Source organism: Chrysochloris asiatica, unplaced genomic scaffold (assembly GCF_000296735.1).
Source record: "Chrysochloris asiatica unplaced genomic scaffold, ChrAsi1.0 scaffold00078, whole genome shotgun sequence".
Taxonomy (NCBI): Eukaryota; Metazoa; Chordata; class Mammalia; order Afrosoricida; family Chrysochloridae; genus Chrysochloris; species Chrysochloris asiatica.
Genome location: NW_006408596.1, coordinates 1,435,573 through 1,462,191, shown reverse-complemented (window position 1 = coordinate 1,462,191; position 26,619 = coordinate 1,435,573). Strand labels below are relative to the sequence as shown.

At 47.4% G+C, this 26,619-nt stretch overlaps 2 protein-coding genes across 2 annotated transcripts in view; one reads left to right on the top strand and one right to left on the bottom strand.

The window, feature by feature from the left end:
- The first annotated feature begins 873 nt into the window (after positions 1-873).
- SNRNP35 (small nuclear ribonucleoprotein 35kDa (U11/U12)) lies at positions 874-1,653 on the top strand. The gene has a single exon (XM_006865478.1). The coding sequence runs from the start codon at positions 874-876 to the stop codon at positions 1,651-1,653; it is 780 nt and encodes a 259-aa protein (XP_006865540.1).
- Positions 1,654-5,709: 4,056 nt separating this feature from the next.
- The window catches only part of RILPL1 (Rab interacting lysosomal protein-like 1), a 55,176-nt gene continuing 34,266 nt past the window's right edge, over positions 5,710-26,619 (bottom strand). The window contains exons 5-7 of the mRNA XM_006865370.1: positions 15,833-16,005; positions 12,936-13,028; positions 5,710-5,854 (exon numbers count right to left, since the gene is read on the bottom strand). Of these exons, the coding sequence (XP_006865432.1) occupies positions 5,710-5,854; positions 12,936-13,028; positions 15,833-16,005 (411 nt within the window). The remainder of the gene's footprint in view (positions 5,855-12,935; positions 13,029-15,832; positions 16,006-26,619) is intronic.

Genomic DNA, 26,619 nt, shown 5'->3' with positions numbered 1-26,619 from the left:
TTAACTACTCTCTGGTTTTTGTTACAAAACTTCTACCTTTATTGTTGTGACCGTCGCAATTAGTCATAATACTCCTTGACTTTTGATTGTTGTTATTGTTAAGTGCCGTTGAGTAGGTTCCCACCCATAGCGACCCTGTGTAGTGTTTCCAAAGCACAACTGGTGAGCTTGAACCGCCAACCTTGCGGTTTAAACCAACTTTGCAGTACAGCACATTAATCAGCAATACCACATAAGTTTAAATGTTTGGGTGTTCCTTATATCCTGCTTATCATGTCAACATATATGAATGTGGCTCTGCTTTATTTTGTTTGTGTCTCATTCTTTGTGCCTTTTCTGTTAAAAACACTGACTTTGCTCTGTGTGGTGAAATATTTGTGGCTGAGCCTGTGCCGCCGACTCATGAACCTTTTAGAACCAAAATGAACTCTAGCAGATTCACTGTGTCAGGTTGGTTGGTTTGTGTGTTCTAAACAGTTGGCATGTTTGGGATTCTGGTAGTGGAGTCTTGGTGCTACGTCACTTTCACAGCAGTCCCTAGACAGGCTAAAGTCCTTGGAAAGCTATCCTCACGTTTGATCCATGCGCCCCGATCGAGATTGAGCCTCGTCATCGTCAGCAGCAATTAGACACAAGCACACCACCCTCTGCTTTGTCCTGAGAGGAGGGTGGAGGAGTGGGCAAGAGCTGAGTCTATGTCTGACTTCCTGCATTTGAAAGCGACTCCCCCACTTCTGTGCTGGGGATGTGCTTCCTCCCCTAACAGCAGAACTAGATAATGCTCTCTGTCTACTTCACTGGGTGGTTGGGAGGATTAATGGGTGCCTGATACAGAGCAGACACCACCTAAACACTTGCTACTCTTTTCAGAACATGAACAAGTGGATGCCCATCGCCAAGGAGTATGACCCTCTTAAAGCTGGCAGCATCGATGGCACCGATGAAGAACCACATGACCGGGCAGTCTGGAGGGCAATGCTGGCCCGCTATGTCCCTAACAAAGGTGTCACGGGAGACCCCCTCCTCACCCTGTTTGTAGCCAGACTCAACCTGCAGACCAAAGAGGAGAAGCTAAAGGAGGTGTTTTCCCGGTATGGTGATATCCGGAGGCTTCGTCTGGTCAGGGACTTGGTCACCGGCTTTTCCAAGGGCTATGCCTTCATAGAATACAAGGACGAACGTTCTCTGTTGAATGCTTACAGGGATGCAGACGGCCTAGTCATTGACCAGCATGAGATATTTGTGGATTATGAGCTGGAAAGGACTCTCAAAGGGTGGATTCCTCGACGGCTTGGAGGAGGGCTTGGTGGGAAAAAGGAATCTGGGCAGCTGAGATTTGGGGGACGGGATCGGCCTTTTCGAAAACCTATCAACTTGCCAGTTGTTAAGAATGACATATACAGGGAGGGGAAAAGGGAGAGGAGGGAGCGATCACCCTCCCGTGAACGACACTGGGACTCCAGGCCGAGGGATCGAGACCACGACCGGGGCAGGGAGAAGCGGTGGCAGGAGAGAGAGTCAGCCCGGACTTGGCCCGAAAATGACTGGGAGAGAGAAAAGGGTTTTAGAGATGACAGGCCCAAGGGCAGGGAGAAGAGGGACCGGAGCAAATGGAGGCTCAGCAGTAAACCAGAAGATGAAGAGAAAGCCTGAGTCATGTGCCCGGTCTGTATACAAAGCTCATCGCTGCGGTGGATAAATGTCACAGATGATCATGGGGTCTGGAGTATGTTATCTTTCCAACCTGGAATCCAGATTCAAAGTAAACACACTACTTTCTATGTATGAGTGTACCATGGCTGCGGTAACAAAAATTCCACATACTGTGGGGCTTAGAACAATACAAATGTGCTCTCTCTCAGTTCTGGAGGCCCAAAGTCCAGAGTCAGGATGTTGCCTGGGCTGTGCTCCCTCCACAGGTGCCCTTCCTTGCCTCTCATCATTTCTGGTGGCTTCAGGAAATCTTTGGTGTTCCTTGACTTGGAGCTGCATCACGCCAGTCTCGGCCTTTGTCTTCACAGGGCCATCTTCTGGGTGTGTCTTCCTCTGTCTCTTCTCTTTAGTGTGGTTTGGGTGAGTTTACAGAGCACAGTAGTTTCCCGGTCTACAGTTGATAACATGTTTTGTTTCTTGATGTTAGTTGCATTCACCTTAGTGTCACAGCACTCTTCTGCTTCCTCTCCTGTCCCTTCCTGCCTCTGAGCTTTACTTTGGGGCACATCCTGCTGGTGTGGTGTCTTACGGTTGCCTGTTCTGAGGGGTGCATTCCTCACAGGTGTTACTGTTCACTTCATAGGGCTGTTTGGAGGTTGGCTGAAAGGTGAGCTGAGGGTGGGCTCAATACTAGGACTGAATGGTGTCTGTGAGCCATTGTGTCTATTCATGGAAATAGAGACACCAATCATAAAGATTAGGAACCCTGGTGGCACTGTGTGTTAGGTGTTGGGCTGGCAACCACAAGGTCAGTGATTCAAATCCACCTCCTGCTCCCAGGGAGAAAGATAAGGCTGTCCCCATAACGATTCAGAGTCTTGGAAACTCTGTTAGGGTCTCTGTGAATTGAAAGTGACCTGATGGCAATGATGGCAGTGGCTGTTTTTTTTTTTTTTAATCTAATAGGTAGGTCCTTGTGTTATCTAATGACATCTGCAAAGACCCTAATGCCAGTCAAGGTCATTCACAGGTACCGGGAGTGAGGCAGGACCTCAGCATACATTTTTGGAAGATACAGTTCAACCCTAACAATCTGCTCCTAGTTTATGCTGCAGACCTGCATGCATGTGAAAGGGTGCATTTACGCTGCAGCATTGTTTGTGGTAGGAAAAGATGGGAAGGAACTTACCTGCCCATGAGTAGGGGGCTGGACGAGTGTTGTAAGTCAACACTATAGTTGCTCACCATTGGCACGGTTAGCACTGTGGCCAGGTAATTCCTTCTACTGCAAGGCATCTAGCAGCGTCCCAGGCTGCCACAGGAAGTCAGTAGTACTCCCCTATCCAGCTTTGACAACCAAAAATATCTCCAGACACTGCCAAGTGTCCCCTGGAGGGCAAAAACTATCCAGGTGACAACCACATCCTTGCATACTAATGGAAGTGAGCCTCTGGATATATTAAGTGAAAAAAGAAAGGTACAGAGCAGCATATGTACAGTATATATAGTATAGCGTGCGGCCGCTTACGTAAAGAAAAGCAGGGGAACATTATAAACATGCGCAGGTAAGTGGCAAAGTTGCTATAAATTCATAGAAATGTTTATTAATCAAAAATATCACAACATGAAGCTTTTGTTTCTCAAAATATCCTTCATCTAGATCTGTACACTTCTGAGGGTGGTGTTTCCATGTCTCCAACCCCTCCCTGGAGAATTCCATGCTCCGTGATTTATATCACACCACGCTAGTGATTTTGGCATCCTCAAGACTAAAATTGTGTTCCTTTTAAATGTTATTTGAGTCGGGGGAACAAAAAGAAGTGTAAAGGGGCATGATCAGGCTGTGGGGTGGAGGGCGTAAGGTTCACCAATGAAATCCTCATAGGATATCCTTTGCTGACCTCAAAGAATGAGCAGGTGCACTGTTGTAATGGGAAAAAACTCCTTGGTGCAACTTTCCTGGCCTTTTTCTCACCATTGCAGTTTTCTTAAATTTCTTACCAATTAACCCCTGTGATAATCCTGTGTCCTGTTGAAAAAAAATCTTGTCAAGATGGCCCCTTTGGAATCCCTAAAAATAGTCACCATAACCTTCTGAGCTGAGACCTCTGCCATGGATTTATCTGACCCAGCAGATCTGCTGGAAGCCACTGCTTTGATTGGACCTCATTTTTTTTTTTTTTGAAAGCACCCTAACAAACCTAAAGGACCTGTGGTGGCATACTGGGTTATATGCTGGGCTGCTAACCACAAGGTCAGCAGTTTGAGTACACCAGCTGCTCCACCACAGAAAGGTGAGGCTCTTCTCTTGTAAAGATTTACAGTCTGACATCGGAACAAATCGATGGCACTTTAACAATGAAGCCTGAGTCAGATTGTTAGCCACGAACTCATGAGAGAAGCGTAACTGTTGTTTGGAAACCTGTGTATGTATGAACTGGAACCCTAAGACCAATACTTTTTGACTTAACCCTTATATGTGTATATACATATAAAATATTTCTAGAAGGATGCTTACAAAACTGGCAACACTGGTTACCTTTGGGATTCCTCAGCCTTCATGCTTTTATTCTCTAAGAATAAATTCAGAATCTCCTACGCTGCTGGGTGTGCGGACTATTATTCTAATACATCAACACCGTCCTGTCTTGATTTTTTTGTAAGCAGTAGGGAAAAAGGCTCCACTTGTGGATTTGGCTGATTTATGTGATGGCTTTTAGGAAACACTGTAAAATGTGTACCAAAGGGCCCATCACATGGATTTGAGTGCTTCTGCAGGAAATGCGCCCTCGAAAGCTGTGAGTTGCCAGCTCTGTGCTGGAAGCTCTTCAGGTGAAGAGAGTTAAACTGGACAGACCCCCAAATCACTGGCTACTGACGCCACCTGCCCAGGAACCATGAGCTGGCCAGCCATGTGGTCTTCAAGCCATCTTCCACTCAGCCCTTGCTTGGTTAAGTCTTGCCTCACCCACTTTCATGCATTCCCTAGTCACCCTTCCCTAGCTGCCGTTGAGTTGGTTCTGCCTCATGGAGACCCCATGTGTGTCAGAGTAGAAGTCTAGGGCTGAGTTTTTTGAAGCTGAATGCCCAGCCTTTCTTTGAAGGTACCTCTGGGTGAACTCAAACCTCCAACTTTTTGGTTAGCAGCCTAGTGCATTAACCTTTGCACGATTCATTCAAACACAGAAACCCCACTTTTGTCGAGACAACTGACTCACAGCAGCCTGACAGGACAGAGTAGAACTGCCCAGAGGGTTTCCAAGGCTGTGAGTCTGAATAGATGCCGACTTACAGGTCCCACAGAGCACTGACCTTTCAATTAACAGCTGAGCACTTCACTGTACCCCCCCAGTGAAGGCTTAAAGGATCAAAAAAGATGCAGGGAGAAATCCACACGAGATACTGCTCCGTCTCACCCTTGGCAACTCTGGGAGGTACTGCAGAACTCATGGCCGATTCCAAGGCACATGGCCTTGAACGTACTATGTGCCTAGCCTAGTCATGACCGGGAACAGTACAGCATAGGACCTCGGGGCTCTAGCAAACCTGTCTCTAATTTCTGGGCTGAGGGACTGCTGTCCCTGTGGCCCCAAATGTCGTGACCGCCCAGTCAGTTCACCCTCCAGAATATGCCATCACCCTGAACGTTTCCCAAGCACACTCACCAAAATGCTCCCACGTGATCAAAAAAACCCTCTACCCAGTTCTAAACAGCATTTCAAAGAGCGATTCTAGTGGCGAGTGATGTATTTGGTTTAAAGAAGCTCCTAACGCAAAAGTCCGGCCTTCGTTCACGGGATTATTAAATAGTCGAAGGAACTGCAGTCATCTACGGTAAACTGAGCGCCCTGGGTATAAATAAACAGGTCTTTAGAGTCTGGTGCAGTTGGGATAGGGCCTTCCTCAAAGCCAACAGTTTGTTAGAGGGCTTGATTTCGAGGGAGCATCCAAGACCACTGCAAGGTGCCTCCAGCAGTAAAACCTGGGGCTGCCAGGTTTGATGGCAGGTGCTGGCCATATATATGGTTCAGGTCCCAGGGCCGACGCGGGTCAAGTTCACAGATGCTGCAGAGCTTCCTGTCCTTGCTCTGTGTAACCGTCGTCTCGGTGTGAGTTTGCCCACTGACCGAAGGACTCCTGGATGTGTGTGCTCCTCTGGGCGTTGGCCAGGCGTTTCTTGTCTCTGGAGAAGAAGCTAAACCTTTTGGGAAGGGACAAGAAAGACAGATGTGAGTACCTCCTCTTGACCACATGCCTTCAGTGTTGCGGTGCCAGGGACACAGAGCAGCAGATGCAGGAGGGGCAAATCAATTCAGGCTGCGGGAGGAAAACTCGGGGTGCGGATCCTGGTTATTCTAAGGCAGTAGCATGGGGGGCGGGCCATGTGTGTCTTTTTTGTCTTGGCACCTTGGAGGTGACACTGGATCTGACTATGTGTATGACAGATGACAGATCTCCTGCCTCAGGCATCACTAAGCAGGCCTGCCTCTTAACTTTGCTGTTGTTGAGTGCTGCCGAGTTGGTTCCTGATCCTGTATAGGGTTTCCAAGAAGCAACTGGTGGGTTTGAACCGCTGACCTTTTGGTTAACAGTCCAGTGCTTATCCTACAGCACCTCACCAGCAAACAAAAACCATGAATTCTGCTAACTAGTCGTCTTATACAACTGGGCAGGAAGAGGAATGCTTGAAAGCCTTGTGGAAGACAAGATGATTTTGATGTAGACAGAGGACTATTTAAAAATAATTACGTACCAGGGGGCTTCAGAAAGTTTGGAAGAAAATATATTATCTTTGCATTACATTTTTCCAAAAAGCTTTTGAAGGCCCCTCATATTGATTTATCTGAATCTGGAAAGTGTTAGTTACCCAGAAAAGCCCACAGTTTTGAAGATCTCCTTGCTTAGGATGAGGTTAAAAATAAGCTTTGAAACTTAAGAAAAATGATACAGTTAGAAATACATTAAGAACACATATACACAAGTTCACTTGTGACATTCAGCTTTAATCGTGTCTGGGTCACTGGGCCCTATCTTCCCTTCCACTAAGTAAGTTCTTTCACCTTAACGTTGGGCAATCCAGATCTATCTGGAAAAATGTTCTGAAGCAACTGAGGCCTCTTTTCTCTTGGACATATGTGTGTGCAAGCAAGTGAAGGCATGACTGCCAACCGGGGTTACGTGCAAGCTCTCTCCAGGATGTGCTGTTGCTGTTAGCAGCCATCAAGTCAATTCCAACTCATGGCCACCCATCCCGTGTGCAGAGGAAAACTGCTCCATGTGGTTTTCAAGGCCTTTCAGACTGCCAGACCTTTCTTCTGAAGTGCCTGTAGTCCAGAACTGAACTGTGCTACCCAGAGACTCCTTCCATAATGTAAATCAGGGGAATGAGCGGACCAGAGATACAGCAGCAACACATCACTGTGCCCCTTCACATCCATGGCACTCAAGTGAGGAGAGTCCACTTAGGAGGTCCTGTCCGAGGGGACACGGTGAGATTTAAAACATCAGTGTCCTCTACTTCTCTTTCCTAAGCTAGCGCAGAGGACTAACTGGTGACGGCTTGGCAAAACAAAGCAGTTTAGAAAGCTGTGGCGTGAAGACAAAACTGTTAGTGCCACTCGGCGTCCACAGGGACACAGCTTACTGACCCGTCATTCAAAGGCTCATCTTTACTGGAACACGGACAAGGTGGTTTTAGAATGGAAACAAAAGAGACAAAAAGAATTATCGGTGACAGAACTGAGACTCTGGGGTGTCATCCATGCAGACTGCGCACAGTGGCGGGCACATATGAAATCACATGTTTGGAGACCCATTTCAAGTGGGGGACACTCGGTGTGATGGCCATGCAGCTGCAGGAGCCAAGAGGACATGCCACCCCACCAGCAGCCACTCCAAAGGTACAATGCAAAAGGAAACCAGAGAAACGGTGCCTACAAGGGAGACAAGTCTTCGGATGGGCTGCAGTGTGGGATCATCTAGTATCAGTCCAGCTGCTACCATGGGCATTATGGTGGTAAAGATCCTGGTCAGAGAAGTACAGACAGACAGCATGAAAAAGAAACAAGTTCCACAGACAGCCCAGCTGGAGGGTGTGTGTGTGTGTATACAGAGATCACAGAGGGGAGATGGGGCACGGGGGAGGGGAGAGTAGGACCTGGAACCTGCTCTGGGAGGTAATGGGGTCTTCCGGCACATTGTTCCCCAGCTGCCATGAACCCAACAGCAGCCAGGGAGAACCTGGGTGGTCCTGGGCAGGGAGACCAAAGACATACCAACCAAACCACCTTGTTGCCTCTGAACAGTGTGGATTTTGTTCCCTAAAGGTTGAATGGACAAAGACAGAAAATAGCCATCTCAAATGCAGCGTGGGCATTCTCTGGAGTTTGAGACACCTCAGAGCCCCATCACAGAGCAGCTGGGAATCACCATCTTTGCAGAAAGTCCTGTGTGGCTTCTTACAGTGACAATGACAAGAGGGGGTACCCTTTGCTAAGTGAATCGGTCCAGCCCCCTCGGGCCATGCTACTGGGCAGTGTGCCTGGAGAACAATGCTCGCCCACCTGGAAACTCAGGGCCCAGCCCAGCTGCTCCGCTGCTCCAGAGGGATGGCCACCTCCACTAAAACTGACCCCAAAGTTGGTGTCCTGGATCTAGTGTGGCTGGGTTAACCCTCCCCCTCCCTCCCAATCTCTGGAAGACTCAAGAAAACAAGTTGCAGTGGTTGCATTTCAGGTAGCATAATGGGCATCTTGAAGAAGTGATTTCTGGGCAGAAGCCAGGAAGGGTGGTGGGCAGGACGACAGGACAGACTGTACTGTCCCCACTACTATTAGATACTTGGGTGGCTGCCCACTCTAAGGCCAGCCTTTCCTCGCTGCAAAGCCAGTTGTTCTGATGGAAGTTTCTGTGGCCCCCCCTTCCACTATACACCCTGCCTGCCTTTCTGCTCTCCCCTTTGCCCCTAATGGGCAGCAACCAGCCGTATGTGCGTGTGTCTATGACTGAGAGAGAGGGGCACACAAACGGGGCACTGGTGCCTGGTGTGGATGGGGACGAGGCTGAGGTCACTCCAGCACTTGCTCGTGATCATCTGGGCAGTGCCAGCTGCTCGATCACAAGCTATTCTTGGATGCCTCTGGACATGCTGTTTTGACTGGCAGCCGGGGTTTCTGTTTCCCTGGACTGGCTCAGCACAGAATGCAGAGTCTGACGTCTCTGTGGCCCCGTGGTGCACTTGCAAGATAAGGGGACTGGGCAGTCAGCCCACAGCTGGTGACTCAGGGAGCAAGGAAGTACATGGAGTATTGGGAGCTACCTCCAGGGCAGTGGCTGTATCTTTGGGGCTCTCTGTTTACTCAGAATGAATCCTACTGGGCGTGGGAGCAGAATGATGTGGCTTGGAGCCCCTAGAACTTAATTAACTACCGTCTAGACAAACCTAGATCCAGGTGGTGGACACAAGGTATGGATTCAGATCCCAACTAGGATTTTTCCGAAGTCTGACCTACAATGGATCACTGCTTCCTGGGACTCCAACTTCTAATCTGAGGAATGGGGATAATGTACCAGCTCTGAGTCTGATAGGGGTGGGGGCAGGAGAAGGTTACAACAATTCAAGTTCAAGTGCATGAACCTCTCAGGTGGTTATTAACCACTGATGGGATGAAAGTAGGGAGCCCCGTGGCAAAGGCGTGAGACAACTGCACAAAGTAGCCTGTGTGATACAGCCTTCTCTCACACAAGGCACCAACCAGACCAGTCCATGTGGGCACAGGAGGGAAGGGATCCCCCTACCCATGAGCTGTCCTGCCCTCCCCCCCCACTATACCTCTCTGAGGTACTGAGTCAGCTCTCAGATGGACAAAGGTCACCAGTGTCCTGCCTGTGCCGGTCAAAAGCCTTTTGTGACAGTTCGCTCTCCCCGTTATTCCCTAAGAGAGTTGCTGCCCTCCAAGGATCTGTCTTCTCCCCACCTCTGTGCCTTCTTCCCATTTTCCTCCTCTCTCCCCTTCCCTCTCTTCTTTTTCTCCCCACCTCCTTTCTCTCTTCCCCCTTCCTGTCCCTACTACTCTTTCTCTACCTCTCCCAGCCTCCAATGCTGTCCCTCTCCCTCTCTGCGACCCCCTCTCCCATCTTCCGTCTGTTTCCATCACCTTTCTTCCTTCCTTCCTTCCCTCCCTCCCTCTCTCTTTCTCTCTTTCTTTCGTTCCTTTATTCCAGCTGCTTTCTTTGCCAGGCTCAGAGAGAGCCTCAGGTCTGTCTGAGCTCCAAGCTAAAGGGAAGGAAGCTCTGAAATCAGGCCCTAGAGTTCATCCTGGACCAATCCGGAAAGGAGGGGCTGGCACCACCACCATCCAGGAGAGGGTAGAAAAACTAGTTCCAGTGGAAAAAGGACTGCTGGCAAATCCTGCTAGCTCTCCTCTGGAATGTACCCGATTTGACATTTGTAACGCCAACTCTTAATGATCTGTTTTAGAGAGAGGGGGCTGGAGTAGAAAATGTAGAAGTCAAAGCTCAGGTTTGGAACACATTCTTAAAACCACAGCTCTGTACCGGAAGTGAAGATTCTAAAAGTCAGACTACTGAAGGTTACAGAGTGCTGCTGTCTCAGGCTGCCCCTCCCTCACCCAAGGAGTGAGGTCTGGCATCACGGACCTTTCCCGAAACTTCCCTACCCAGGGTGAAATCCGTAAGTTATAGCTGTCAGAGCACAGACGGTGGATTCTGGCTATCCCTCCAAATGGTGGGGCTGGTGGGGAGATCATTGTTGAAGCAAATCCAATCCCAGTTCCCACCTGTCAGTGGGTGAGAAACGCTAACCAAGGATCAGGGTTTTCCTGGGTCGGAACCGACTCGACGGCACTTAACAACAACAACAAAGCTTGAACTAAGGAGCCCTGGTGGCACAATGATTAAGTGCTTGGCAGTTCTTCAGAAAATCTTCTAGTGGCTTTGTGGGAGAAAAAGACGTGACCATCTGCTCTCATAAAGATTATAGCCTCGGAAACCCCATAGGACAGTTCTACTTTGTCATGTAGGGTCATTGTGTGAGAACTGTCTTGATGGCAGCCAACAACAAACACATATGCACACAATCTAGCCTGAAGGGCTTCCTCACACTAAGATGAGGCTACCGTGGACACACCTGTCGTTTCTGGTAACAGCACCCTGCTCGTGCTTGGGTGCCCCTCCTTCTTTTAATTTCAACCCATGGGAACTGGATGGGATCAATGCTACTCCTAGTCTAAGGGCTGAGAATGAGTTCCAGACTTGGTTAGCCAGTTAGTATACTGCCCAGCAATTGACTTAGAGGTGGTCATGTGACCCCCTCAGAGCCAATGAGACTCTCTCTGACTTACGTGGACTGCTGGGAAAAGAGAATCAAGATTTCCCACGGGAACTTCAGACAGACAAAAACACAAGCCCTGAGCTGATGGTTGCCATCCTACCCACAAAGGGAGTCCACAGAGAGGAAAATCAAGCCAGAGGTGGTGAGAATAAGACAATACCTTGATCCAGCTGAGCCTGAAGCCAGAGCCCCTTCTTTTCAGGAACTTTTGGATTACTCAGCAAACACACAGTTGTTCTAAAGTCATTCTGAGTTTTAGTGGTAACCCATTTTTTACTGCTGCTGCGTTGGTTCTAACTTGTAACAACTTTTTTTAGGACAGAGTGGAACTGTGCCATAGGATTCCCAAGGCTGTCAATCTTTACAGAAGCAGACTGCCACATCTCTCTTCCAGAGAGTGGTTAGTGGATTCATACTGCCAACCTTTCAGCTTGCACTTTACCACTGTTCCACTAGGGATCCTTCAGGGGTAACCAGAAAATTTGTAATACATCAAAACAGCATTGGGGTCTAGAGGAAGCTTTTCTGGTTTCAAGCTTTCCCTAGGAAATATTTACCCATGAGCAGAATTGGGAACCATATCTGTTCCCAAGTCCAGCAGGAATGGAGGGCCAAGTTCATGAGCAACATACAGCTGGCGAGAGAAACTTGGAATGGAGTCACACACTGAACCACACAACCCAGGGAAGCTACTGGGCCCCACACTTGAAGCAAGTCACCACTTGCTCCAAGGGACAAGTTCCAGAAGCAAGCACCCTCTGCAAGGCCCCTCCTGCCCAGTCACACAAGGTGACTCACAAGTTAGAGCTTCCGGCCAAGCACCAAGGCATCTCAAGAGTTGAGATATTTGGTGATAGCCACACTCTTTCAGCTGGCTTTCCAACCCACACCCCTGGCTTTCATGAAGCTTCCCCTGGGGTTTAAGAGGAAAATAGGGACCTTTTCTATAATAAGCCTTGGGGAAAGACCCTCTTGGAAAGATTATGAGGCAGTCAGACACAATGTGAGCATGAGGCTGTCCTGTGGAATAAAAATAGGGACCCTGGGGCTGGGCTGCCTGGATGGGAACCCTGGCCCAGCTACTTGCAAGCTGTGTGACTCCAGGCGTGTGACTGAGCTCTGTGCCTCAGTTTCCCTAACTGTACACTAGGAACTCCAGGGCTATAGGGCTGACTGAATTCAGTAACACACAGAAAAGAACTACATAGTAATGTAGCACAGTGTTCTTGGTAGAAATCAACTGTCAAACAAGACCAGAGGTTTTACTGGGGGCTCCAAAGGGCTTCAGGGGCCTTGAAACTATATGTAAATTTTTGCTGTTCCCCTCCACACACCTTGGGAAAAGGGTTTGTAGACTTTCATCAGGCTCCCAAAAGGGTTCGCTGATGTAAAATATTACTAAAGAAACGGAAAGTCTATGGGGGGGGGGAGCAGGAAATGGGCTGTCTCTGAAAAGACCAGGGATGGACTTTACAGGCATCATGCACTAATAAATGCTTAATGCATAGAGAGAAAGTGAGATGGATGAATCTAGACAGAAATACCCAGATGGGATGGACCCATCCCGATCATTAGAAAGCTCAGGTTTCAAGACCTTAGGATTTTAGATACATGAACTCTACCTGCCCCCTTCCTGGCCTCACTTGCTCGCTTCAAAAGACCCAGAGACCCACCCTGCTTGACACACACCAAAGCAAGCTCCTCAACATCAGCCAATGGGCTCAACCCTCTCCTACCCCTCCCTGCCTAGTACCCCTGGAAGGAACCCAGCCTTCAGGCAGGGAGCTGAACCCCAAACTGAGCCAAATATGCTCTAGTGGGATGCCGTCTCAGCAGGACATAGTTAGTGACCCTCGTGACCCAGAGAAGTCATCTGGGACGTCAGCCGCCGCGGGGGCAGCAGACCCACATTCCGAAATGCTTCACTTACAGTCGCTTGATCCCAGACTCTGGCTGGGGGGACATTCTCGGGTGCGTGATGGGTGGAGGTTGGGATATTCGATTTTCCTCTTCCATTTCTTCACTGGAGAGAGAGTAGAGAGGCATGAGATAAGAAAGTCAATAATTCCGCAAGAGCTGGAACATTCCAGAAGTTTCTTGTCTGATGGTCTGAGAGGGCCATGTACTTTGGGGAACCCATAGCCAACGGCAACAGTGGCTTCTGTCCAGTAATTTTTCTACCTAATACATTGGTCTAGCGATGTGGGCACTTTAGGGGGGACTTCTGCCTACGGGCCGGAAACACAGGTGCCTGCAGTCCTTTTCGCTTACGTGCTCAAATGTGATGAATTTGAGAGAAGGGGCCTACGTCTCTAAGTGCACTTTAATAGGACAATTCCAGAACTACTGGAATCTGGTCCTATGCCACTGTGTTTTCTTCACCTGAAATAAGTGACCCACTCCCCAGCATTCCCCACACCTGAATACTACCCTATCCTCTAAGGAACCAGCCCCAAGTGAATTCTGACTTAGAGCACCCCTGCAGAACAGAGTAGACCTGCCCTATAAGGACTCCACGACTGTCGTCTTTACGAAAGCAGACTGCCTCGTGTTTCTCCTGTGGAGTGGCTGCTGGGTTTGAAACACTGACCTCTCAGCAGCTGAGTGCTTAACCACTGAGCCACCAAGTTTCACTCCTCTAAGGAATGCTTGTTTCAAATGCCACCTCCTCCCTGAAGTCTTCCTGATTTCCACCCTATCCCCAACCTGGAAGCTGCCTCTCTCTTCTTTGAATATCTGTAACTCTAGCATGCAGAGACACAGAAGGCTTTCTATAAAAAGTATGTGGTATTTTCGGTATATTTCTTCTCCACAGGGCAGGGATCCCATCTGGTGCACATGCCCTTCCTTTCCGCTCTTCATTCAATAGATTTTTATTGTATAGATACCATGTGCTGCACTTCATTGGAAGTGCTGGGGACACAGCTGGGAACGAGACAAGTGAGGTTTCTGGTCTCTCTGGTTGTTTACAGCTTGGAGACAAACACTACAGTAAACGTGTTTTTATGGATTGAATTGTGTCCCCTCCCTGCAAAAAAGATGGTAGCGTAGTGGTTACGAATCGGGCTGCAGACCTCAGGGTCAGCAGTTCGAAACTACCAGCTGTTAAAAAGATGAGGCTTTCTGCTCCCATAAAGATTTACAGCCTCAGAAACCCTGTACAGGGTCGTTATGAATCAGAACCGATTCCACAGTACGTAACCACTACCACCAAAGGATGGTAAAGTCCTAATCCTTGTACCTGTGAATATAACCTTGTTTGGGAAAACGGTTTTCCTTTGCAGATATTATAAATACTGGAGCAGGGTGGGTCCTAAACCAAATCTCTTCTGCGTGATATTTCATAAAAGGAAAACAGATGTGAAAATGAGCCACACACAATGGAAAGACAGACACCTCATGACAATGGAAGCCAACGATATTTAGAATCTAGACGTGGGCAAGGAATTACCAGCAGCCACCAGAAACTATGAGAGAGGTACACACAGTACCCCTCTGAAAGCCTTTACAAGGAACTGAACCCGGATTTGGGCATTTAGCCTCAGATGTCTGTTTTTGAAATCCACCGACCCCACACTGGGGCACTGTGTGGTGGCAGTGAAATGCATTAATGAACAGGACTAACAATGGCAGCAGAGTGTGAAGTGGTAAAAACCAGCAGGAAGAAGGTTAATCTGTGGAAAGGGACAGAGTGTTTGGGACACTCCTTTGGGTGGGTGGGCATGGGTAGCTCTGAGGAATAAAATCTGACCTGAAATCAGAGTGACAAGGAGATAAAGAGGAAGAGCCAAGGACAACACATTCCCAGCAGGAGGAGCAGAAGTGCAAAGGCCCTGGGGTTGAAACAAGCTTGTGTTGTGAGGAACACAGAGAAGTGTGAGACACGGTCTCACAGCAGCACTGTCTCTAGAGCTTTCCTTGGTGACAGAAATGTTATACATCAGTGCCGTCTGCTGGTGACCAAGCACTTGAAATGTGGCTAGAATGACTGACTTTCACCTTTATCTCATTGTAATGAATCGAAACAGCCACATGGAACTCGGTCCACGAAAGGAGCTGACCACTGACTGACTGAACAAATCCTTAGACCACGCAGCACCACTTTCTCACCTGTAATTCCAAAATCCCAAATGCTCTAAAACCAGAAAATCTTTTTTGTGTGTGGCAATTCCTTCAGGTGGTAAAGCTTGAACAGCTGTGAGGCCGTTTAGCATCTTTGTGTGTTCCAGTTGTGGTGAATGTTCACATTTCCCACGGCAGAGATGTGTGTTAGACCACAGGGTACTGCCAGCAGGAAGTGGTAATGCATAGTATATGTATAAATCCTCTGCTATTGAGGCAATTTCAACTCATAACTAGAGGTCACAGAATGGCCCCATAGGGTTTCCAAGGCTGTTCAATCTTTCTTTTGTAAAATCTTGAAGAATTCTGAATTCCAGAACACACTAGGGCCCCAGGGTTTCAGAAAGGAGTTATCACTTACACTAGCTTGTGTAAGTGCTTCAGGCTGGAGAAAACCAGTGGAATCAATTGCTATCAATTCAGTTGTGACTCACAGCACCCTCATGTGTGTCAGAATACAACTGGGCTCCATTAAAGTTATCAAGGGATGATTTTCCAGAAATAGATTGCCAAGCCTTTCTTCCACGGCATCTCTGGGTGGACTCGAACCTTCAACCTGTCAGTTAGTAGCTGAGTGTGTTCACTGCTTGCACTACCCTGGGTCTCCAGAGGGTCCCCATAAAGATTATAGATGCAGAATGAAGCCAGCTCCAGTGGGCCCTCCAGCCACAGATGGGTCCACTGGGTGTTCCCAGGACCACTTACCTCTTATAGTAGGCGAGCTCCTCCTGCAGCAAGAACACCTTGGACTTGAGCTCATTCCGCTCCTGCAGCACATCCCGAAGCTCCTGCAGCGTGAACCGGGGGCGGTTTGGGTCTTTTAGCTCCATGGCCAGCTTGTCCGCCTCGGAGACAGCCTCCTCTGTGCCTGGCTCCGTCTGGAGGTGGGAGAGATGCTGCTAAGCAATTCCTGACTGCCTCCACCAGCCCCCGCGCTCCGCATCCCAACAGAGCCTGAGTTTACCACACTCCCTGGTGTTCGCTGCTTTCCCAGAGCGCTATTTTAAGCGTTCAAGGGCGGGTGGCCTCTGATCACTCTCTGTGCAGCTCGGTTCTTCCCTTGAAAATGAAAGCCAAGGGCCACCTACATTGTCCACTGGCTTAATCGCTGGGCATGTGGTCCCTGCACCTGCCTGCCCACCCGACTCAGGTCTTTATTACAAACCACAGGAAAATATCTCCAATGAGAAGAAAAACCTGGCGTCCTGCTCTGCCACCCTCATCAGCTGCCAGCCTCCCCCTTTCCACCGCCTCTCCTCTCAGGCACCACTAACTTCCCCACAGTTGTTGGAATCACAGCCAGGCACCAGACACTGCCTGGCCCATAGCAGGTGCTCAGGACGTGCTGAACAAGGGGACTGAATGAAAGATGGTCACAGGTGGAAGTGACCTGCCCATGCTGGGAAGTAACAGACAGAGCTCTCTCTGGGCCTGTGGCTTTTCTGGTCCGTGTTTGGCCTAATGGGAGGTGACGGGCCATTTCCAAAAGAAGTGGCTGACTTAAGTCAAGGACACCCAAACCTTAGTGTGGCTACGAATCACCTTGGTTGGTTGGTTAGTTATGTGCCGTGGACTCAGTTCCGTTTCATATCGACCCTGTATAGGGTTTCCAAGGCTGTAAATCATTTCAGGAGCAGAAAGCCTCATCTTTCTCCCACAGAACAGCTGGTAGTTTCGAACTGCTGACCTTATAGTTCACAGCCCGATTTGTAACCACTATGCTACCAGAGCTCCTTAAGAATCGCCTAGGTACTTATAATCCTGAGAGAGTCTGTCCAGTTCCCTGTAGACCTCAATCAGAAACACAGGTCAACTGGCAGATCCCAGCAAGCTAGGCCATAGTACCCCCATCCCTCCACCCTCTTCAGAGCAAAAGGGTTTGTTTTATTGTGGCAAGATCACATGGCATCACATGTCTGACTGGCATCATTTTAAAGGGACCACCTCAATGGCATCCACCATCAAAATGACCTAGTTCCAGAACATTCTCAACATCCCATTTAGCAGTCTCTCCAATTCTCTCCCTTCCCTTGCCCCGGCAACCAGTAATCTACTTCTTGTCTGTGGATTTACCTATTCTGGACATTTCATATCAGTAGAATCCAGACAGTATGTGACCTTTTGTGATAGGCTTCTTCTACTTAGCATCATGCTAGATCAGAATTTCATTCCTTCGTATGGCCAGATAACGTCCCATTGTGTGGTTGGACCAGATTCTGCTTATCCATGCATCTGCTGATGGACATTTGGACTATGTCCACCTTCTGGTGATCACAAATAATGCTTCTATGAACTTTTATACACAGGTTCTTGTATGGGCACGTTTTCAGTTCTCGTGGTGGAATTGCTTGGTCACGTGATAACTGTATTAAACTTAGGAACTGCCAGACTGATTCCATAGCAGCTGCACCATTTGGCATTCCCACCAGCAGTGGATGAGGGTTCTACTTTCTCCAATTCCTCTCCACTATTTGCATTTTCCATTTCTTCGAAGACAGCAAGCCAGCTTTTATAAGCTGCCCCAACAGTGGCCAGTCACTGGGCAAGTCCTCCCCTCTAACTCTGGTAGGTGCCATCTGAGAGGGAGGGGTTAAGTCCAAACCCCCACTTCCCAAAAGGCCTTTGAACAATCCTCTCTGGACCTTTCTCTTGCTTCCCCATCTGACTTCTGATAATCCAAGAATGTTCCTAAGGGCCCTTCCTACCCAGACATTGCGAGGTTCCTGTGAACACAACCATTTCCAGCCACAGGGCGTCTGTTCATCATTGTCCAACACTCAAGGGCTGCTTGGATGTACTGTCCCCACACCCTGGAGCCATTAGGGTCCCAAGGTAGGCTAGCAAGTGGACAAGAGCTCAGGGCAGCAGTGAGTCTAGAAGAAAGACAAAACCAAAAAACTAAACTGACTGCCATCAAATCGACTCTGACACAGTGACCCGATCTAGGTTTTCCAAGACTGTAAATCATTACGGGGACAGATGGTCTGCTCGTTCCCTGGAGAAAGCCTCGGGGTAGCAGCCCAGCTCCTGACTCAGTGCTATCAGGCCTTCTTGAAGAAAGGAAAGGAGGAATGAAATACAGCCAGAAAAACAAGAGACGGGAGGAGAAAGGGCTCCAGCCTTGAGGGGGCCTGAGAGCAGGAAGGTGAGGAATTCCAGCAGCACACATTCCAAGTGCCTGGAACAAGTTGTTCCAGAAAAGGATACTTGAAAGGAGACACGAAACACCAGGACAGGTCAGCTGACAGCAGGGCCACCCCTATGTGGACTGACCATGTCCAGCCTCAGGGGGCAGTAGGGGATAGCAGGTCACTGGGGACCTCACCATTATCCATAAATTGTCTGTGGACCTGTAGTCAGGGAGGGAGGTATCTGAGAATTCGACTTTCCAAGAGGGTATCTTCTGAAGCCATGTGCTCGGATGAGCTGTATGCCTGGATGGACTGCATTCTTTAGGGACAACTTGACTGTCTGACTCTCCCTCTGTAGGGCTTCTGGGCTGTTCCCAGGCAGTGTCCTCTATTCTCAACCACCCAGAGCAAGTGCCGAGTATCCAGCAGACACTAAATAATACCAACCTCCTTTTCTTTCCCTGACCAGGTTAACCATGGCGCATCCGCTACATTATTTATTTAACCCCATCTTCAACTGTGTTCTCTACGCTAAGTTCTCAGCTCAGTATTGCCACTAAAAGAATGAGACCAAGAGGGGAGGGGGGGGGGGTTGGGAAGGAAGGAGGATACACACAAATAGACACTTACATGTAACATAGTAACAGAGATACCTAAGTCAAACTAACAGGAGGATCAGGGACCATGCTACTGCAGACATGGCTTCTGTGCTGGGGGTTTTGACTAACGTGTAGGAGTTCTCCAGGTATCCAGGACACCTATCCTATAGACCAGAGGTTGCAAACAGGTCAGTCCATCCCCCTTCACATTTTGCTTGACTCTCACTGTGTTCCAAAACTCTCTGGAATTAGTTGCCAAATGTTATAAATCAGATTTCACACTAAAGTCTGGGTTTTAGGCATTTAGATGACTTGGCCCCACTGGGCTGGAGTCCTGCCTCCTTTTCCACTGTCTTTTCCTGGCTGCCCCCTTGTGTCCCTTGGCCTCGGCGACCCCTGCCTTAGTTCCAGAGAGTTCAGGCTCACATGCTCTTTCCAGGCCCCTTCCCTTGGAACTCGGACCCTGCCAGTCACTGGGCACATCCTTACCTCTGTGCCTCTGAGACGGGGAGGGGTCAAGCCTAAATGCCCACTTTCTAAGAGACCTCTGGACAAGTCCTCTCTGAAGCTCTCTCACTTCCCCATCTGGCCCCTGAGGGTTTCCTTGTCTCCATGGGCTGCCCTGGTAACTCAGTTCTCTTCCACTCGGGCAGGGGACAAATTCTCTGAGGGTCTGATCCCCTTGGAAAACCAAACGCCGCCAGTTGTCACTAGACTCCTAGTCATGGCAAGCCCGTGTTGGTCAGAGAACTGTGCTCCAGAGTGTTCAATGATTCATTTTCCAGAAGCAGATCACCAAGCTTCTCTTCCAAGGCACCAGAGGTGGACTTGAACCTCCCTGCTTTCAGTTAGTCGCCAACATATTAACCTTTTGCAGCACTCAGGGACTCCGACGCACACCTGCCCATTAGAGCTAGGAGACTTTCCAAGCAGGTCGGTGAAAGCCCTGACTTCTGGGGTTGCTGCTGCTGCAAACACAGGAGCAGGGTGGGCTGGGGACCCCAGGCAGTGACCAGTGCATGCACCACCCAGGGCTGACCTGTCCAGACTGAAGGAGACGGAGAAGGTTCTTCCCAAGACAGCAATCGGGCCCATCAGCAATGGGCTGACTAGCTTTATTCCACTAGGGACACAGAGGTGGCACAGGTCATCTTGGATACGCTGGGCCCTCCCAAGGACTCTGCACTGGTCCCTGGAGGCACTTTGAGCCCAGCTTGGGAGAAGGAGCTTGAGCTCACCTCTCCCAGGGAGGACCAGGTACCAGAGACAAGCAGTGGGGCCCATCCACTGGTGTTTTTTTCAAGTGCCCTCTTCTTAAGGCCCCCATAGGAGTCTTGGCCTCCAGAAATGCTTCCTGTCTGCCTTGGGGTATCAAGACCACTTCCTGTGCTCTCATAGTCCTTGACTATACTTTTATGCAGTCCCTTCCCCCAACAAAGGGAAGCAATTAGAGGTGCTCTGGTCACCCTCAGACTCTTCCAGGCTTAAATAAAATAGCACTGTGGAGTTGACTCCAACTCATGTATGGCAGCATAGAACTGAGCTTAGGTTCCAATGGCTGATTTTTCAGAAGTCGATCTCCACGCCTTTTGTTCCGAGGGACCTCTGGGTAAACTCAAAGCTCCAACCTTTCAGTTAGCAACCAAGCACATTAACTATTGTGAATCCAGCTCCAAAACCATGCTTCACCACCAGCCATCAAAGCTTCGTTTCCTGCCCCTGTGTAGGAAGCTCTTCTTAAAAAAGGCTGACTACCAATGTTAGCCAAGTGGTGGACAGGCAAGTAGCAGGGATAACACTAGTGAGGTCTGCTCACCATGGAGTGGTCAAGCATTCGAGAGCAATAGGGCAACATTTCCCTACAGACCAAGCTAAGAGGGGATGGGAAGGAGGGTGGAAAGGAAACGGGATCCACAGGGAGGAAGTAGGGTAATTGTTGTTCCATGGAGGGGACTGCAATCAATGAGAAGAAACACAGTGTATGCTTTGTTGAATGCAAAACCAGTGATCTTCTCTGTAAACCTTCACTCAATTCACAATAAAAGTTTTTTTTAAAAGGCTGAACCAAAGAAGCCAGAATGTGTATGATGTGGAAGAGAAACCAAATAGGCAACTGTTCACATCACAGTTTTCTTGTTCATTTTCTCAAAGGTCCTTTAGACAGGGAACCCCGTTCATCTTCATACGGATTTAGATCTAATTGTAAAAGGCAGGAAAACCTCCAGGTCAAATATAAGGAGCTGGATGAATCTGAAAACACGATGCTCAGTGGGAAGAACACCCACAGCTGTCAAATCGACCCCAACTCTCCCGACCATAGAGGACAGAGCAGAACTGGCCCATAGGGTTTCCCAGACTGTAAATCACGTAGGAGCAGAGTGCTTCATTGTTCTCTCACCAAGCAGCTCGTGGGTTTGAACCACTGATCTTTCAGTTAGCAGCTGAGCATTGTAACCACTGTGCCACCAGGGCTCCTTCAGTGTAAGAAGCAAAAGGCTACATGCCGCATGATCCCCTTTACAGGAAATGTCTACAATAGGTAAATCCACAGGGACAGAGGAGACAGGAGTGGCCAAGAGCTGATTCGGATGAAGGGATTATGAGGTGGTGGCTGAGGGGAGCATGGTGCCTTTCTGGGGTGAGAAAAATGTTCTAAATTGAGCATAGTGAGGCTTACACAACTCTGTGAGGCGAAAGAGTAAAGGAATTATATCTGACCATTGTTACGAAAAAATATGTAAAGTGAGAAAAGAAAATGAAAGTTCAATATAGATTTACCATGTCACCCAGGAATTCCACTCCTAGGCTGATCTACCCATGAGAAATGAAGCCACATGTCCACACAAAGAGTTGTACATGAATGTTCACAGCAGCATTATTCACAAAAGCCCATATATGAGGGGAAAGATCCCACATAAACAGGCAGGTCTGTCTACTAGAGATGTTGCTGAAATGACAGGGATGTTGTTCAGAGAGGACCAGAGTCAAGGGGAAAGTCAGATGCCTAAGGCTGGGTTCCTCCATAGCTCCCATCTTCCCCACCATTCCTGCCATGGGACTAACTTCACAGCCTGTCTTTTACTGTTCTTGTCCCTGGAATGACCAGACCCACACAGCACTGGTCGAAGCCTTACTCATCCCACAATTCCTGTCTCTGAGCATCCCAGTGCTCTGAGGCCTCCTAAAATCCCACAGCCCTTTGTCCCAGCTGTGCTAGAAACTGCATGTAAGAATCAGAAAGGTCAAACCTCTCATCTGACAGCTGAGGAAACTGACCACCAAAGAAACAGACCCACACTAGGTCACACAGCAGTGGCGGGAAGGAGGGGGCGTGTAGAGTTCCCTACAGCACCCCCACTTGGCTTCAAAGCATCCTAAGCTCCACATGGCTCCGAGGGATGACGTGAACCCCAGCAGAAACCGCCTGGCTACGAAGACAGGCATTGCCAAGCAGCTGGTAGGTTAGTCAGAACTGCACCCTACTACTTACTCCTCCTCTTCCCCCGCCTCCTCAGCTGCCAGAAAGGGAAGCTGAAACCAGCAAATAGTCAGGCCAAGGAGGTGTGAAATGTCCTTGTCATGTTAATAAAGAGATCTGGAACAGAGCTGAGGAGTCTCGTGACTGGGGTGATGTTCTCAGGACCCAGGCTGGACCAGCCCCATCTGGACAGGATGACAGGCCTGGGGTCTGAGAGTCTGGAAGGAGGGGGATGCAAGGGGAAAGGGACAGCCTGCAGCTTTGCCTAGAGTCTGTCACTGGCATCTGCCTTCTCCCCTGCACCCCACTGCCATGGATTTAGCCTAGCCCACACCTCTTCTTGTGCCACCTCTTCCCTGCATCCCACTGCAATGGATGTAGTCCAACCTGGACCTGCTTTTGTACCACCTCCTCCCCTGAATGCATTCAGCCTAGCCCACACCTCTTGCCATTTAAGAGTTGCCATTGCTACTCTTGTGCCATTTAAACAGTTCTCCTCAATGACTGAATCATAAAAACCAGAGCAGATCATATCACGCCCTGCTGAAAACCCCATGAATGCATCATGCTGAGCAAAAGGAGCCAAAGTATATGATCCCGCCCCTATGAAATGTGAACAACATGCAAATGTACAGAATCAGAAAAAGAGGTGAGAGACTCCAGGGGCTATGGGGAGGGAGAAAAGGCAAGTGACAGGTAACTGGTTAATGGAAGTGGTGTTTCTTCAGGGATAAGAAACAAACAGCGGTGATGGGTGCATACCGTTATGAATAGAATAAATGCCACTGAATGGAGCACTTAAAAAATGGTTCACAAGGCGAAGTTTATGTTGTATATATTGGAGTCCTGGTGTGGCGCTGTAGGATAAGAACTAGACCCCAGGGTTGGTTTGAAGTGCAAGGTTGCTCCTTGGAAACCCTGTGCAGGGTTGCTATGAGTCAGAACTGACTCGACGGCACTTATCAATAACCACAAATTTATTTTATTGTAATAAAAACAAAGCAAAATCCCTGAGAATGGATCCCTCCACCCTGTTTGTGTTTCGTGAGTGCCTAGTCCTAAGGCAGCAGGTGTTGCATCTGTCCGATGCATTCACACCTTTGCTCTTGATCATGTTAAACAGGTCTTGTGCAGCAGATTTGCCAAATGCAATACATTGTTTGATTTCTTGATTGCTGTTTCCATGAATGTTGATGGCTGATCCTAGTAAAATGAAGTCTTGGGCAATTTCAATCTTTTTTTTTCATTTATCTTGATATTATTTTATTGGTCCAGTGGTGAAGATTTTTGTTTTCTATATATCGAGGTGCAACCCATACTGAAGGCTGTGGTCTTTGATTTTCATCAGTAAGGATTTTAAGTCCTCTTAGCTTTCAGGAAGTAAGGTTGTATCATCTGCAGATCACAGGTTGTTAATGCATATCACAGGTTCCTTTAATCTGCTGTCACGTTTTTCTTAGAATCCAGCTTCTTGAATTATTTGCTCAGTGTACAGAAAGAATACAACCCTGGCGCACACCTTTTCTAGTTTTAACCATTCTTTGTTCCCTTATTTTTTTCTAACCACTCCCTGGTGGTTCCACATTCCCGTCTGAATCCGACCTGAACCTCTGGCAGCTACCTACCAATGTAGTATTGCAACAATGTTTGAATTATGTTTAACAACATTTTACTTGCATGCAATATTAATGATATTTTTTGGTGATTTCCGCATTCCACGGGGTCACCTATCTTTGGAATGGGCACAAATATGGATGTCTTCCACTCAGTTAACCAAGTAGCTTGTTTTCCAATTTTTTGGCATAGATGAGTGCATGCCTCCAATGCTTCTTGTTGAATGATTTTAATTTGCATTCCATCAACTCTTGGAGCCTTGTTCTTTGACAATGCCTTCAGTGTATCTTGGACTTCTTCCTTCAGTATCATACATGGGCTCTTGGTCATATGCTACCTCTTGGAATGGGTGAACATCGACCATTTATTATTGGTAGTGACTATCTGTATTCCTTCCATTTTCTTTTGATGCTTTCTGCATCATTCAATATTTTGCCCATAGAATGCTTCGATATTGCAAGTCAAGTCTTGAATTTTTTTTTTTTTTTCATTTCTCTCAGTTTGAGAAACACTGAGCATCTCCTTTCCTTTTGGTTTTCTAACTCCAGATCTTTGCACATTTTATTGTAATATATGACTTTGTCTTCTCGAGCTGTTCTTTGAAAATTTCTGTTCAGCTCTTTTACCTCCTCATTTCTTCCATTTGCTTTACACTGGAGAGCAAATTTCAGAATCTAGTCTTTTCTTTCTTTCTTGTCTTCTTAATGACCTTTCACTTTCTTCCTATATGATGTTTTTTATGTCATCCCACAACTCCTCTGCTCTTCAGTCATTAGTATCTAATGCATCAAATCTGTTCTTGAGATAATATCTAAATTCAGATGGCTCTCGTGGACTTGTTTTTATTTTTGTCAGCTTCAGTCTGAACTTGCATGTGAGCAATGGATGGTCTGTTTCACAGTCTCCCCCGGTCTTGTTTTGACTAATAATAAGGAGCTTTTCAACCATCTTTTTTCACAGATGTGGTAAATTTTATTTCTGTGTATTCTATCTGGTGAGGTCCATATGTATAATTATATTTTATGTTGCTTTAAAAAGGTTATTTGCAATGAACAAGTCATTGGTCTTATAAAATTCGATCATGCAGTCTTCAGCATTGTTTCTGTCACCAAGACATATTTTCGAACTACTCGTCCTTCCTTTGCTTTCAACTTTTTGCATTTCAGTCACCAGTAATTATCAGTACATCTTGATTACATGTTTAATCAATTTCAGACTGGAGAAGTTGATAGAATTCTTCAATTTCATCATCACTGGCTTTAGTGGTTGGTGTGTAAATTTGAATAATAGTTTTATTAGCTGGTCTTCCTTGTATGGATATTATCCTATCACAGACAGCACTGTACTTCAAGCTAGAACCTGAAATGTTCTTTTGATGATGAATACGACACCGTTCCTCTTCTTTGTCATTCCTGGCATAATAAACCATGTGGTTGTCAGATTCAAAATGACCAATACCAGACCATTTCAGCTCACCAATGCCTAAGATATGTGTTCCACTTCATTTTTGACACACTTCTAATTTTTCTAGGTTCATACTTCGTCCATTTCATGTTCTGATTTTTAATGGATGTTTACAGCTGTTTCTCCTCATTTTGAGTTGTGCCACATCAGCAAATGAAGGTTCCGAAAGCTCTACTCCATTAGTGTCATCACGGTCAAGCTGAGGAGGCAGCTCTTCCCGTCATATTTTGAGTGCCTTCCATCCTGAGGGGCTCATTTTCTGGTACGGTATCGACAATATTCTGGTGCTTTTCATCATGTTTCAGTATTCAATATTCTGGTGCTATCGGATAGTGTTCCAGTGCTATTCCAAAGGTTTTCATTGACTAACTATTCAGCAGTAGTCTGTATCTCCTTCTTTCTTGTCTTAGTCTGAAAGCTCATCTGAAACCTGTTCACCGTGGGTGACCCTGCTGGTATTTAAAAGAGACATAGCTTCCAGAATCACAGCAACAAACAAGCCATCACAGTATGACACATTGACAGATGAGCGTGATTTTGCCCACAGAATCCTTCAATAGTGCAGCTTCAGGCTTCCCTTTTTTTCCCCCATTTCTTTCAGCTTGAGAAATGCTGAGTATATTCTTCCCTTTTGGTTTTTTAACTCCAGGTCGCTTTGCACATTTCAAATAATACTTGACTTTGTCTTCTCAAACTGCTCTTGGAAATCATCTGTTCAACTCTTTTCCTCTATCTTTTCTTACATTCACTTTAGCTACTTGATGTTCAATAGCAAGTTTTAATCCCTTCTGACACCCATTTTGGTCTTTTCTTTCTTTCCTGTCTTCCCAATAACCTTTTTTTTTTTAATTCATAAAAATTTGAAGCATCAAATTTTTTAATGGTTTGATAACTAAAATTTAGTGCAAGATTAAAATAATGAAATAAAGAACGCTATGGAATTTTTTTTTTTTACAGATATTTGTTTGATTTTGTTAGGTCTCTAATAGTGTCTCCAATTAATCCTTTAAAATGGATATTTTTTACCAATTTAATGGACATTGTATAAAGTTATGATGCATCTAGCTGCATGAAATAGAAGCTCATTTCTGTGGATTGACCTCACAATAGCATTTTATCTTTCTACATAACAGGAAGTCTGAGCCCCATTAATCTTTCTGCTCCAAGATTCTTCTTCTTGTTAGATGCCATCAAGTCAGTTCTGAC